This window comes from Vulpes lagopus, chromosome 22 (genome assembly GCF_018345385.1).
Source record: "Vulpes lagopus strain Blue_001 chromosome 22, ASM1834538v1, whole genome shotgun sequence".
Taxonomy (NCBI): Eukaryota; Metazoa; Chordata; class Mammalia; order Carnivora; family Canidae; genus Vulpes; species Vulpes lagopus.
In genome coordinates this window covers 9,979,972-9,995,079 of record NC_054845.1, presented here as the reverse complement: position 1 = coordinate 9,995,079, position 15,108 = coordinate 9,979,972, and the positions used below count along the sequence as shown (strand labels likewise).

The window sequence follows — 15,108 nt, the reverse complement described above, 5'->3', positions numbered from 1 at the left end:
TTGACTTTGGGTAAAATTTCCTCAATAGTAAAATGAAGAAAATAATACTAGTTACCTCATAGAGTTACAGTAATGACTAATGAAATAATTTGTGTAAAATATTATTCAATCATTGCTAACTAGTGTTATTATTTATGTTAGGATCCTATGAAGACATGGGCACAGGTGGGCTTGGTGACCTCACCAACGTGGTGTATCTGCAATAGTCAGCAGGTTTGGATTGCTGCGTGTATGTGCATCTAGCAGATAACTCCTCTGTCTCCTGAGCTGGGAGCCTTGTCATGAAGTGGAATGAAGTGGAAAATTGGAGCTGGTAATAAGATCCTGTTATTTCTAAAGGAAAGGTAGACTGTGTATTCTGTGTTTGTATAGGGAACGTGGAAAGTGTATTATCAAATACAGCTACATGACACATGGATTATTTTTTTGTGTTTGATTATCTTGAAGAGTAGGATAGATTAGGTAGGATAGAGGGAGGAAATATTTATAATGGTTCAATGAAATTATCCAGTTGTTTCATATTTAGCTGTTAGTGTTTGAAGCATGATAAATCATCCTACTTCAGAGTTGCCGAGACAATCAAATTAAATAACAGATGGAGAAATGCTTTTCAAAAATTTAAAATTGCTACATTTACAAAGCATATTTGTGTGATTTATTTTTATCCTCTTATAATTTAGCTTATATTTTATAATTTGACTTCATAATTTGATCAGATTATAAAGTCTACCTTAGACGTCTAAGAAATGACAGGTAGAAAAATTGCTTTTTAGGGAAATAAACAATAATTCCATACCATCTCTGTGAACTGATCTGCACAGGCCATTCGAATCCATTCTGGCGTTGCTGGGCTCTTCACTGTGAAGTCCTCAGCTATGTCCCTTTCTCTGCGTGCTGCGGCCACAGCATCAGTGATGGCGAAGAACACAGATGACCCCAAGAACATCCCAGATTCCCCCAGCCCCTGCAAGAGAGCACATTTGTTTTAGAATCTTCTACACTATTCTACGAACTATGCTATATTTCAGGGCCCAGGTCTTTATTCACCATTTCATGCCCAAATCCTAGCACAGTGTCTTGCTCACAATAATTCTCAATAAATGTTTGTTCACTGACTTATTGACTGAATGAAGCTTGCGTACTCTGAAAAATCCCAGTACCACCTGAACTTCCCCTTGTGTGTGTGTGTGTGTGTGTGTGTGTTATCCTATTTAGAGAAGCACATGCAATGGCCAACCTCATGAGTAAAGAAAAATGCCTCATTATGACTCCAGCATCAGGGGAGGTAGGGTATTCTAGTAGAAGAGTATTGACTTGGGTACCAGACAATGGGTTGCAAGCCTATTATCTGCAAGGAATGGTCAGGTAATATAAATGAGTGATGTGGGCAGTTGGAGGACAGCAAGGAAAAGTGGAAATTATGGTGAAGTGGAGATACCCTCCACTGAAAAAGACACTGTCTAAAGCTAATCAATGCCTTCTAAGAATGTTACCAAAATGACCAGATCATCTAAGTTTTCAAGACAATTTAGATATTCTTATTTTAATGTACAATTCCCTGATTTTTAAGACTTATTTATTTATTTGAGAAAGAGAGAGAGAGAGGAGGAGCAGAGGGAGAGAGAAAATCTCAAGAAGACCCTGCTGAGCATGGAGTCCATCGAGGGGCTCGATCCCAGGACCCTGAGATCATGACCTGAGTTAAAATCAAGAGTTGGTTGCTTGGGGCACCTGGGTGGCTCAGTGGTTGAGTGTCTGCCTTTGGCTCAGGTTGTGATCCCAGGGTCCAGAGATTGGATCCTGCATCAGACTCCCCACAAGGAGCCTGCTTCTCCCTGCCTCTTTCTCTGTGTCTCTCATGAATAAAGAAATAAATTCTTAAAAAACAAACAAACAAACAAACAAACAAACAAACAAACAAAAAACCCTGACTTAGGCTTAACTGACTGAGCCACCCAGGAGCCCCTACAATTCCCTGATTTTTAAAAATACAGTGTAGATCCCAGAAAACACATCTGCAGCCTAGATTCAGCCAGTGGGCTCCCAATTTGCAACCCTGAGCTAGAAACATTAAGTTTGAACGCTGGCCCTTACTCTCTCTGTTTCTCTGGGTGAGGTTATCTCTCTGAGCCTCTGTTCCTTTATCAGTGAAATTCAGGCAATGATATCAACATTACAGGGTATTGTAAGTTCAGGAAGTACAAAATCATCTAGCATGGTCAGTCCCTGTTATTATTACATAGTTACACTCCATGGGGGACCTGTAAACCCATGATTTTCCTCATAGGGTCCACCTCTGAGTGGCTGGCCACAACCATAGAACTCACAGTCCTGCCTGTTCTATTGCTCTTGGTGGCTTGAAGGCTGCTCTTTGAGTGATTTCCAGCCTAATGAGAATCCAAAGGTGATGCTGATTCTTCTTCCTTTCATATTTGCACCTCCCACCCCTCCACCTCCCAGCTCCCTCACCATCTGCCCAGAGAAAGTTCGTAGGCTGAAAGTGGGTTCCAGTTTGGAAATGATAAAATTTCAGCCAATATACGTGAACTCATTTTCTTTTATATCAATTTGTCACCCCTAGTAAGAAGTCTCCTAAAAGACATGAACGAAAATTTTAACAATACATCTCAAACCTAAAGGAAGTTTCTATTCTGAGAGTGATTTTCACACAATCTGCATACAGCAATGGAAATAAATGCTGACTTTTATTTTAATTTGCAACTCCATTACTTTGGCAATTACTAACAGTTTGTGTCTTTGCTTCCTGACACCACTGACATTTTGGGCCAGGTAATTCTTTGTTGTGGGGGCTGTCTTGTGCATTGAAGGCTATTGAGCAGCATCCTTGGCCTCTCTACCCAGAGTAAGAACATCTCCTCCCTCCACAACCCCAGTTGGGACAACCAGGTATGTCTTCAGACATTGCCAAATGTACCCTGGAGACCAGTTGAGAAACACTATTCTAGATCCATTTCTGAGTATGGATGAGGACTGTGAGCCCCCAAGAGGTCAGTGATTCATCTACAAACATAGAGAGCTGGCAAGGCTAGGCTGAGAACCCAGGTCCACTGAGGTCTCAGTCTAGGCTTCTTCCCATGTTGCCACACCTTCCTAGGATTTCAGGAGTATCATGCCTTCAATCCCATTTAATATTTTAGTCTTAAGTTTAGGTGAAAATATTATTCTATTAAATCAGAACTTTTCACAAAATTTTAGCATTTCCAGTGAAAGAGGATATTAATAAATAAAGTGGCTGAGGATGGCCATTGGGAAAAGATCACTTATCCTCCCTGAATCTCACTTTTCTCTAAGCAATTCTTCTCCAAATCCCGACAGTCTTTTGTGAGTCAGTCCTAATACAGGTTGACATTATTTTTTACTTTGTCCACCTGCTTTCATTTACCATGCAACTTGACCAATCACATTGCACAACAGTAGGTTTGGGGCCTTACTTTGGATGAATAGATGGTTAGCGGAGTTTGTGATGATGGCAACAGGGAGACATTGAACTCCTCTGGGATGTCAGTGATGGTTGGAATTTTGTACTCATCTGGGCCTCGAGAGTACAGAACGCCTTCTGGGGAATATTTCAGCTCTTCAGTGGTATACAGGCCCATTCCCTGAATAAAGGAACCTTCAACCTGAAAGGGGGAAATGTCAAGCTCTGTGATACTCTATGCTTTTTAGAAGTACTTACCTATCTTGCAATGACTTTTCAGGAAGTGGCATCCATCTCAGTGGGCCAGCACCTACCTGCCCAATATCAATGGCGGGATTTAGGCTGCAACATGCATCCATGATGATGTCCGTTCTGATTTTCTGCCAAAAAATGAAAGTGACCTCACCATAAAAACTTAAATTAAAAAGATCATCTTAAAGTTTAATGAAAAGGTCTCCAGGTATTTCAGAATGCCTGCTGGTAAATTAACATGGCACTGAACATCATCAATATTAGGGGTGGTAAGAAATCTGACAAACTCTTCAACGGGTTTGTCAGGAATGTCGATGACCCCAGAAGATCTTTTGTCATCATGGTTTTGACTTCTCCTAAGTGACTCCAAAGTCCATGGTATGTTAGTGCCTTTGAGTGTCACTTAGTAAATAATTGATCCTGGTTGTTCATCTGATTCTAAACCTGGGTTTGTTGTTCTAATAAAATTAATGATCTCATCTAGTCCTCATGATGATTTGATGTAGGTGGTATTATTGCTGTTTTACTCAGGAAGTCATATAGCTATGGCATGTATGAAATTGGAGATTGAAAGGTCTTGGAACATATTAAGGGAAAATGTTGAGACCAACTTTGACTATTCTAATTTACTTAATTTCCCAGGAAACATCACACTAATTTGGCCCTTATGTTTTGGCATGCAGATAGGTTGTTTAGGAGCCACAGAAAGCCCTAAAATGCCAGTGGTCTATCTTGGGAATATCTCTGGACTTTCTTCCTGCCCCCATGCGCTTGTTCTGACAATATCAGCATTCTCTGCTTGGGCTCACTAGCTGGGCTCCTACTTTCTATCTAGCTCTTTGGATATCGGCAGTTCTTTTTTGACTCAAATGTTGACCTCTCAGACAAGCTTCTATGGACATTGGGACCAGCCTTCATTTATTCTCAACAGATAAGGCAGCAGATTGGACACACCTCAGAGCAGGCCTTTACTTCCATCTGAAAAACTGGTATATTTTGCATTAGAGATGTTGGACAATGGGAAGAGATAGATACGCACTAATGGGATTGGCATATATTCTGGTTCAGCGACCATAAATATCCAGCAGTAACAGGCCTGTCATTTAATTTCTCTGATTTCCCTTTAATTAAAGGAAGTTTTGCCTCTTTTTTTTTTTTTAAATTTTTTTAATTTTTATTTATTTATGATAGTCACAGAGAGATAGAGAGAGAGGCAGAGACACAGGCAGAGGGAGAAGCAGGCTCCATGCACCGGGAGCCCGACGTGGGATTCGATCCCGGGTCTCCAGGATCGCGCCCTGGGCCAAAGGCAGGCGCCAAACCGCTGCGCCACCCAGGGATCCCGGAAGTTTTGCCTCTTTAAGGAATAAATTATTTCAAGGGCTGAAGTGATACCAAAAATGACTGAACCTTAAACAGTAACAAGGAAGGCACAGGGACAACCAGATTTTAACTTTATCATAAATTCTGGAAGACCCCCATGAGATTTGTTTCTTCAGAGATTTATATCAAGGCCGCCAGATAGAATTGCCAGGTAAAATAAGTATGTCCCAACCCTGCATTGAGCATACTTATATCAGAAATTTATTTGTTGTTGATCTGAAATTCAAATTTAACCAGCCATCCTGTATTTTTATTTGTTAGCAACAAATCTGGCAACACCACCTTCAGGGTGGAGGATCAGAAAATTAGTTGATTTCTAAAAACGGCTTTCCAGGGATCCCTGGGTGGTGCAGCGGTTTGGCCCCTGCCTTTGACCCAGGGCGTGATCCTGGAGACCCGGGATCAAATCCCACGTCAGGCTCCCGGTGCATGGAGCCCGCTTCTCCCTCTGCCTGTGTCTCTGCCTCTCTCTCTCTCTCTCTCTGTGACTATCATAAATAAAAAAAATTAAAAAAAAAAAACGGCTTTCCAGGGGTTCTTGGGTGTCTTAGTCAATTAAGCACCTGCCTTCAGCTCAGGTCATGATCCCAGGGTCCCGGAACCAAGCCCTATATCAGGCTCCCTGCTCAGTGGGGAGTGTGCTTCTCCCTTTCCTTCTGCCCATCTTCCTGCTCATGTTCTTTCTCTCTCAAATAAATAATCTTAAAAAAAAAAATTTAAAAACAGCTTTCCACTGAGTTTGGAGCCTTGAATGGGTTACAGGTGTGTCAGGACACTGACACTTGGACTTCTGTGGGGTCTGGGGCAGGATTCTTAGGCTGGTCACTTGCCAACATGACTTCCTTGTTTGCAAAAGTGCGCTGTATCAATATTATCATTATCTATGTGTACCATGATGTAAAAAATATTAGGAAACATAAAATAATCATACGAACAATCTGTGATCCTATTTTTATGAGTTTACTTCTTCACAATGATCTAGAATGAAAATGGGGATATGATATATCCTAAGGAGGAACTCAAGTGGGATGTGAGGCCAACTGCTCTCCAGGCATCCCTTCATTTACTGTATTTTCTATCCTTTTTTTAATTATAAAGATTTTTAAAATTAATTAATTAATTAATTCATTCATTCATTCGAGACACAGAGAGAGAAGCAGAGACATAGGCAAGGGAGAAGCAGGCTTCGTGCAGGGAGTCTGATGTGGGACTCGATTCCAGGACTCTGGGATCACATCCTGAGCCAAAGGCAGATGCTCAACTGCTGAGCCAGCCAGTCATCCTGATTTTATTTATTTATTTGAGAGAGAGAAAGTGAGTGAGAGACAGAGCATGAGGAGGAGGGAGGAGCAGAGGGAGAAGCAGACTCTCCACTGAATGGGAGCCTGATGCTGGGCTCATGACCTGGGATTCTGGGCTCATGACCTGAGCCAAAGGCAGATGCATAACTGACTGAGTCACCCAGGTGCCCCTGTATTTTATATCTTATTTATATAGAATTTAAGTGATGGACAAATTTACTAACAATGGGGTAATCAAAGATATTTTGATAAGATTTGCAAGTCAGCATTTGCAAATTCATTCCTGTTTTACATAAATTGACTATTTCTAGTTTCAGGTAAGATGGTTCAAGATGATGTTGGAATAACCTGTGTATGGAATTTAGATGTGTCATTGGTCCATTCTCTAAATTTCCCAACAATTTCTATATTTTGGATATAGTATATTCTTTTTTTTATAACTTATTTGATTTAAATTCAATTAGTTAGCATATAGTGTATCACTAGTTTCAGATGTAGAGTTCAGTAATCCATCAGCTGCATGTAACACCCATGGCTCGTTATATCATGTGCCTTCATTAATGCCCATCACGCAGTTACCCCATCCCTCCATCTCCAGCAACCCTCAGTTTGTTTCCTAGAGTTAAGAGTCTCTTACTGTATATACTATATTCTACTTAAGGTTTCTGTAATCTCTATTCCAAGAATAACTGGGGTATATTCATGGGCTTACCTTTTATAGTGGAAGTTGTTAACTTTTTTTTTAAGTTGTTAACTTTTGATTAAATATGACTCTCTGCCTTAAGCAGGATGCTTGATTAATTTTAGTGAACTTAAAAAATTATTTTCACAGCCATCCTCCATCTATATTGTTAAGGACAGCAGTACTCTTGGGATAACTGGCCTTAGAGAAACATCACATTGCTATGTACTCTCAATTGTTTACTCAAGACAATTTACTAAACGACTTTTTCCTTCAGATTAGATAACTTGACCTTACTTTAGGAACAGATCCTTTTATTTTTTGCAAAAACTTTGGAAGGCAATTTTATTGTCTGAAATGGAATTAAAAACAATGCATTTTAGGCTGTCATGAACTATTCTTTTTTGCTTACTTCTTTAAACATTTTTTAAACTTAAATTAATTTTTTGAGGTATAATTGACATATAACTTTAGTTTCAGGTGTATAACATAATGATTTGATATTTGTATGTATTGCAAAATGACCATCACAGTAAGTCTGGTTAACATAGTTACCTTCACCACGTGTAGTTAAAATTTTTTTTTCATCTGATGAAGCCTTTTAAGATCTACTCTTTTAGCAACTTTCAAATATGCAATAAAGTATTATTAACTATGGTCTCCAAGTTGTACCTCACATCCCCATGACTTAATTATTTTATAACGAGAAGTTTGTACCTTTTGACCTCCCTACCCCTTCATCAATGTCCTTACCACCTACCTCTGGCAACTACCAGCCACTGTTAGGAGCAATGCCTTCCTGACTACTTCTTAAGTGGAAATTCAGAATGAGGCTGGATTGTGAGACATTCCCAAGGAACTGAAAAAAATCCTATTCTTATTGTACAGGCATTACACAATGAAATTAGCCTACTTGTACAACACAATTTTGTGGTTGTTCTTTTAATTTGCCAAGAGGAAAGTTATATTTGGCTTACCTTGTGATCTCCCGTCAGGCAGTCAATTTCAACCTCTGAACAGGCAGCTCCATAGACGTAGTATGGAAAAGGGTCTCCTTCTCCCTTCTCCCAGTCCATGAAGGCCTTGTAGCCCCTGATGGGAGAAAACAAGCCTCTCAATTTGGGGTGGTGGTGGTGGTGCGGTTGCACACAACGTTGACTCATGTTAAAAGTTATTAAAGTTTTATGATAGTAATTAATTTTATTGATATTTATTTCAACTGCTTTTTAAGCTCATTTAAACTACTGCATGTATTTCCAACCTAGCTAATTACAGCACCAGCAGATGCCTCCATTTAAAAAGGATACTCTGTGCTACAGTTAGGATGCCAAGAACAGAGAGAATCCAACTGACTATTTTGATGTGGACCTTCCAGTGTGTCTCTGTATCCATCATTTAGGGTTTGAGCTTTAGCTCTGTGGATTGAGAACCTCAACTGAATTTTATCAGCATTCCCAAAGGGACCCTCTACATTGTGCTAGCCCAACTCATTGGGGAATTGATGATAATTCAGGGCTTAAAAAAAGGGGACACGTAAATTCAATGCGGCAATGTATAAGCTGAAGATATACTCAGCTCGTGGGCTGATTTGCTCTCTTCTTGGGTAACTGAACTCAGAAATTCAGAACTCAAGTACAGGGCACTGGGCTGGGCTGTTGCCTTCTTTTTTCCTTCCTTTGTCATGAGAAAATTGTGTTATTGTTCTCTCTTTCTCTCTCTCTCTCTCTCTCTCTCTCTTTCTGTATGTGTATGTTTGGTTTGGTCACTTGTTTCACTAGATTATAAAACTGATGTCATACACTTCCTGAACTTGACAATCAGTTCTCCTTGTGCTTCATTCAATTAACATGAATTGACTGAGAGCCTCCCACAGACAGAAACTGCACAAATGAAGATTGGTGATGATCATCCTACTTGTTTCTTCCTGCCCAGAGAGGAGATTCAAAACAGAAAGGTTTTAGGGTAATGGGAGGGAGATTTGTAAAGCTGAGTTGGAAGTTATTTCTAATAATGATATTTTTTTTTTTACTACTCAACAATGAATAGTAAATGATGATGAGGTGTTCTAAGTCATATTAAAAATTTTCTTTTTACTCAATAAGGGTATCTTTATTATTTAATATTTCTTTGGACATAGTTCAAAGGCTTACATAAAATCATATAATTTTAGGCTTAGAAGGGACCTCATTGATCACATAATAAAAACTTGTTTTACAAATAAGGGACCTAAACCCCAGAGCAATTGGGTCACCTCATATTTTCTCAGCTAAGCCCAGACATGATTGTAATTTTTTAAAGAAGATTTTATTTATTCCTTCATGATAGACACACAGAGAGAGGCAGAGACATAGGCAGAGGGAGAGCAGGCTCCCTGTGGGGAGCCCGATGTGGGACTCGATCCCAGGACCCCAGGATCACAACCTGAGCCAAAGGCAGATGCTCAACCACTGAGCCACCCAGGTCTTCCCATGATTGTAATTTTTACCTGAAGTATCCAGTGGCCGAAAGACTGATTCTTTGTTCAAAAGCAGCTTCTATCTGCAGAATGGGCATATTTAGTCAGAGTAAAATAGATACATCACCTGAGAGGTGAAGATGAAAATATTCCCTGTATCAAAATTGACATTTGATAATTGTTGCTGATGCTTTGTTACCAATAATAGAACTCATTGTCATATTGTTTTCCTCAGTTGGTTACACTAACAATTCCCTTCTGATTGGGTTGAGATGTCTGAATTAAACAAATAAATAGACTCCTACTGCACGTCCGTGATGTAGGGGCTTAGTTCACAAGGTATGGGCTTTGTTTCTAAATGTTAGAACTCTTGATAAGTGTACGTGTATGAGATAACTGTTCTAATGAGATAAGATAAAGGACGTTGTGAAGTTGGATTAGATGAGTCATTTCCTTTGAGACATATTTAATAGCAATTAGGCCTTTTAGTTTTCCTCTTCCCCATTTATTTTATTTTATTTTATTTATTTTATTTATTTTTCCTCTTCCCCGTTTAAAACATGGTGTGTGTGTGTGTGTGTGTGTGTGTGTGTGTGTGTGTGGCTTAGGAAGGCCAAGTCTTTCCCTCTTCTTATTTAAGCAGAGTGGGTAAGGTCTTCTGGGTGTTCTTCACACACTTCCGTTCTTCCTCTCAGTGATGCTACTCCTTGTGCGCTCTCTCACACGTACCTGGTATACAGTGTGGGGGCAGCTGCCTCAACCTCTTGTGATCCTGCCCTTTTGCAGAAATCCGCTCTTAGAAAAACTGCCTGTGTATGGGTGTGGCTGTATGCTGCCATGATGATCTCAGCACTGCTTTGGATTCTTTTCTCATTTGTAGTCACAAACATAGGGCAACACTTACCCAGTCTTCCCAAGTACCTTCTGGATTTTTCTTGATGATGGGTTCAAGGCGTTTCAGTAGGATCTGACAAGCATTCTTGAAGGGGTAAAGAAGTGAAGCCTCATTAGAGAAGAGCCTGGTAGTTAGGATTTTTATGGAAGGAGAGTAACTGATAACTGATTAGGTCAGTGAATGTTTATGGACTGCTTGATACTAATATGCTGGGAACACAGAGACAATAACAGCACAGCCCCTGACCTTGAGGAGAGTATCAGTTACTGCAGGGTTGTTTTTTTTTTTTTTTTTTTTTTTTAAACCTCCCTGGTTCACTTCCTATGAAAATACGGGCTCAACCGAATTTCTACTTTCAGGTCCCCTTTCTATTTGTGCTCTTAATTCCTTCTCTTTTTCTACATTTTTGACTTGCACATTATTTTGTACTTTCCAGCCATTAACATAAAAGGAACAAAACATCTTATTTTCATTCCAATTTGTGCTTTCCAATCTGCAACAATAACATGCCAATATCTCTGTGGGTCTGAAATATTAGTCAATTCTCTGTCCATCTTCCCATCAGTTTATCCATCTACCATCAAACTACTGTAATGAAGGCCTTAGTTTTGGATATGAAGTGAGAAAATAACTAAGTCTGTCTTTATAATAACCTAGATCTGCAAAGTTTCTGATCCTTAACACAGAAACATAAAACTCTAGAAGATGGGTTAATGCTTAGTTAGGGTTGACAATTCCCATTAACACTGAGCTATTCCTATCTTCGTTTCGATCCTACCCCAAACTGGGTCTCATGAATTTGAAGTGTCCTACGTATTTGTTCTGAGTGAAAGAGCCTCTGGTTTTTAGCCTCTAACAATTGTCTCCATGAAAATCAGATGGATTTGAAAGTGGCTGCTTTTGGTAGCATAAGTGTAGTGTTCTGAGAATATGTCTCTCCACAATATCCCAATGGGAAAAAGTGGACAGTATATAACAGAAACATTACATTGCTTCAAAAGTACATGTGATCAGATATTTGAATTAAGGGATATTAAAGACACAGGCTATTCTGAAGAAGTGAAAATTAAGCAATTAAAAAAAATAGTTTGAAAATAAGTACAAAGGGTAAGCGTAAGTGCTGTCGTAAAATTCCACTGATGTAGACACTTTAATTGAACCATATCTACTTGGCTGGGGTTCTGCTTGCTTACCTGCTTGCAAGAACTTGCTTGTGTCAGAGGAAACTTGCCCAGCTCTGCATTACTTGGTACCCAGATTTCTTCTTTCTGTGTCTCCGAGGGACAGAGACTGCTTGCTCATCAAACCTTATTCTCCCCTTGTTCCATGGTAGCCAGGCATATGGCATCCTCCTCCACATTTCCCCAACCTCCTCTGCAGGTAGACATGACCTGAGACTAGTTCTGCTAGTGGATGATTAGTGGAAGTCACTGGGATCACTTCCAGGTATGACCTCCAGGCATGTTCCTTGCTGATGATCCTCAGAGCAACCATGAAAGTCACATGTTGAAGGTGGAGGAACTGCCATTAATCCCAGGGTGCCCTGATGACCAAATGATCCCTCTGAACTGTTACGTTTTACAAAAGGGACTTTTGTTGTGTTTGAGCCACTGTATTATGTGTCTATGTGTCACTTCAGTTTAGCTTACTCAAACTAGCACCCTCTCCTGACAGTTTGGCTATCCTATCCTATGTTTAGTGCCACAGATGACTGCCCTGAAGCCAACTGCTTGTGTTTGTATCCAGCTAAGAAAACCAGCAATATGGAAAAAGTGCTGAAGGGAAAGACAGACAGGAGGAAGCACCTGTACGGCTCTGCCATTGACATCAGAACCAATGGAAGCTGCTGTAGCAATTGTATTAGGCACCGTGGCTGTACTTGTTTCACAGATGTGCATAGAAGACATGGGTATTTTTAATTCACGGCTGGCCACCTATGAGAAAAATAAATATTTTCAAGCCCAGCAAAAAAAAATTAAAGTGTTTAGGATGTTAAGGACTTCCTTTTTTTCTGAGTTTTATTTGGTAGCAGTGACAGGAAGAGAGAGATTGGACTGATTGGTTCAGAGGTTGGTCCTGAATCTGTTGGTATAAGCATCAGATGAATTTCAAGTGACCCTGAGGGCCTGTTTTCTCTCTTGCCCTCATTCCCACCTTATCTTTCCATTCTTCCTGTTGTCTTCTATTTGTTCCCTCTCTCTTTTTTATTTATTTTTATTTTATTTTATTTTTTTTAGTCTAGGCTCTCTTATTTTATTTTATTTTTTTTTAATTTTTTATTTATTTATGATAGTCACAGAGAGAGAGAGAGGCAGAGACACAGGCGGAGGGAGAAGCAGGCTCCATGCACTGGGAGCCTGATGTGGGATTCGATCCCAGGTCTCCAGGATCGCGCCCTGGGCCAAAGGCAGGCGCCAAACCGCTGCGCCACCCAGGGATCCCCCCTCTCTCTTTTTTAAAATTTTGTTTTTATTTGTTCCCTCTTGTTTATACTCCTCTTGCATTTGCTCTTCACTGTTCTCTGTTCTGTTCTTTTTCTTGTAGTTTCTCTAGCAGACACATGTGAAAAGAAAGATCTTTAATCATAAAGAACGCAAAAGAGAGAAGAAAGAGAGTGAAGGAAGGAAGGAAGAGAAGAAGCATTATTTTGGTTTCTGTTGTCTTTTAGTTTTGGCAAAAACAGTTTCTCCAGATGTCTGCAGTTATGTACCTGTTCCTGAGTGCTGATCTACAGACTAATGCTGTTGTAAGACTAAGTTTCTCCAGAAAGAGGCAAAATGAAAAAAAAAAAAAAAAAAAAGGACAGTTTTATTCTTGATGATGAAGAGCCAAAGGGAATTTATTGGGTTCCCTATTTGGGAAGGACAGATGGAGCCAGTGTCACATATATCTGTATCTAAGTCTTGCTGGTTTCTTTATTTCTTTCTTTTCTTTTTCTTTCTTTCTTTCTTTCTTTCTTTCTTTCTTTTTTTTTTTTTTTTAAAGACTCTGGTTTCTTCAGAGTCCTCCGGCTGCCTCTCACATTTGTTTTTCTTTCTACAATGGCTATATTATTTCCAAGAATAGGCATGCTTTCTTGATGGCACAGGAAAATTGCCTCTGACAACCCCTAGTTTACAGCATAGGAGCTAAACAACCATAAGGGAATGATAGTTCTTTTCTGCCAGCATCTACACATCAGTCCCAGGAAAGGCTCTTGGTCACATGCCTTCCCCCTGGACCCATCCCTGCAGCCAGTGAGTTCAGGAGCCATGACTAGCTGGACCTGGCACCTGTGCCTGTATCTGTGGCAGGAGCTGGGGAAAGGAGGGAAATGAGGCTAAAAGGTACCAGACTTGAGAAGTCCTCTAGGACTCTAGGGAACATAGAACATGTATTCTAAAGGAGCTAATGGGCTGGAGAGTAAGAAGCTGTAGATGTGTCCTATAATAATTAATAAATTTATCATAGTTATTCAATTTATTTTTTTTTTTTAAATTTTTTTTTTTTTTTTAAATTTTTATTTACCTATGATAGTCACAGAGAGATAGAGAGAGAGGCAGAGACACAGGCAGAGGGAGAAGCAGGCTCCATGCACCGGGAGCCTGACGTGGGATTCGATCCCGGGTCTCCAGGATCGCGCCCTGGGCCAAAGGCAGGCGCCAAACCGCTGTGCCACCCAGGGATCCCCCATAGTTATTCAATTTAAAGGATTATTCTTTTTTCTCTTGAGCTCATATCTTCCTACTTCGTGTTATGTATGTGTGTGTTAAAATATACCTGAAAAATTATAGCATGATGGCACTTGATGACATACTTGTCCTTACTTGTCCAAATTGTTTATAGCAATCTACTGTTGTTGCCCAAACTTTAAAAATCGTTCATACTGGTCTCAAAGTAGAAAACCTGAGAAACTCCTACTCTAGGTAAAGCCTGTGTGGGGCACCTATGCAGCACTCCAGGGGCTCATTAGTGGTGTTTTCATCAGCAACCACCTCCACCCATACAGCCTGGCCACACTCTAGGACTATCTATACATGCATGGGACTTCTGCTACTTTAGACATTCTATTTGATCTGAAAGAAGTTTTTCAACTAAATAGCCAAGAGCTTAGGGCTTGGATACAAGGAACTATCATCCACCCTAAGATTAGTCCAAATGTCAGTCATGTCCACAATGCACAGAGAGATTAATGACTTAATTTTGCGTGGCTTACCTGTAGCATTTTGGTGTGAATACCTTGTCCTAGTTCATTGCCTCCATGTGTGACCAATACAGAGCCATCTGTGTAGATATGAACGAGGGCAGCTGCCTAGTAAAACAACCCAGAAGGCACAGTTCAGTTTAGTGAGGTTCAATATAAACAAATAAGATAGTGAAACCCCGGTCTCACGGAGTGAGGAGGGTCAGAGGGGCAGTCTTTTCTGGTGGAATTCTGAAGCTTAGTTCCGTGCAAAAGTCACCTGTAAAGAACATTCCTATTCCAAGGAACCTGGAAAGAGAGAGAGAGAGTGCGAGCAAGCGTGAGTGTGTGTGTGTGTGTGTGTGGGGGGGGTAGTGGGAGGGGAGAAGCAGGGGGAAAAATTTTAAGCAGACTCCACACTGAGCGCAGAGCCTGACGTGGGGCTGACTTGGGGCTTAGTCTCATGAGCCTGAGATCAGGACCTGAGACAAAACCAAGAGTCAGACATTTAACTGACTGAGCCCCCAGGTGTCCCAGGA

At 40.3% G+C, this 15,108-nt stretch overlaps 1 protein-coding gene across 1 annotated transcript in view; it reads right to left on the bottom strand.

Annotated features, from left to right (window-relative positions):
• Positions 1–15,108, bottom strand: part of LOC121480828 (aldehyde oxidase 2) — a 73,479-nt gene that overhangs the window by 13,057 nt on the left and 45,314 nt on the right. Inside the window, exons 22-29 of the mRNA XM_041737742.1 lie at positions 14,603–14,698; positions 12,213–12,341; positions 10,417–10,491; positions 9,543–9,595; positions 8,035–8,149; positions 3,754–3,819; positions 3,453–3,641; positions 797–964 (exon numbers count right to left, since the gene is read on the bottom strand). Coding sequence (XP_041593676.1) covers positions 797–964; positions 3,453–3,641; positions 3,754–3,819; positions 8,035–8,149; positions 9,543–9,595; positions 10,417–10,491; positions 12,213–12,341; positions 14,603–14,698 — 891 coding nt within the window. The remainder of the gene's footprint in view (positions 1–796; positions 965–3,452; positions 3,642–3,753; positions 3,820–8,034; positions 8,150–9,542; positions 9,596–10,416; positions 10,492–12,212; positions 12,342–14,602; positions 14,699–15,108) is intronic.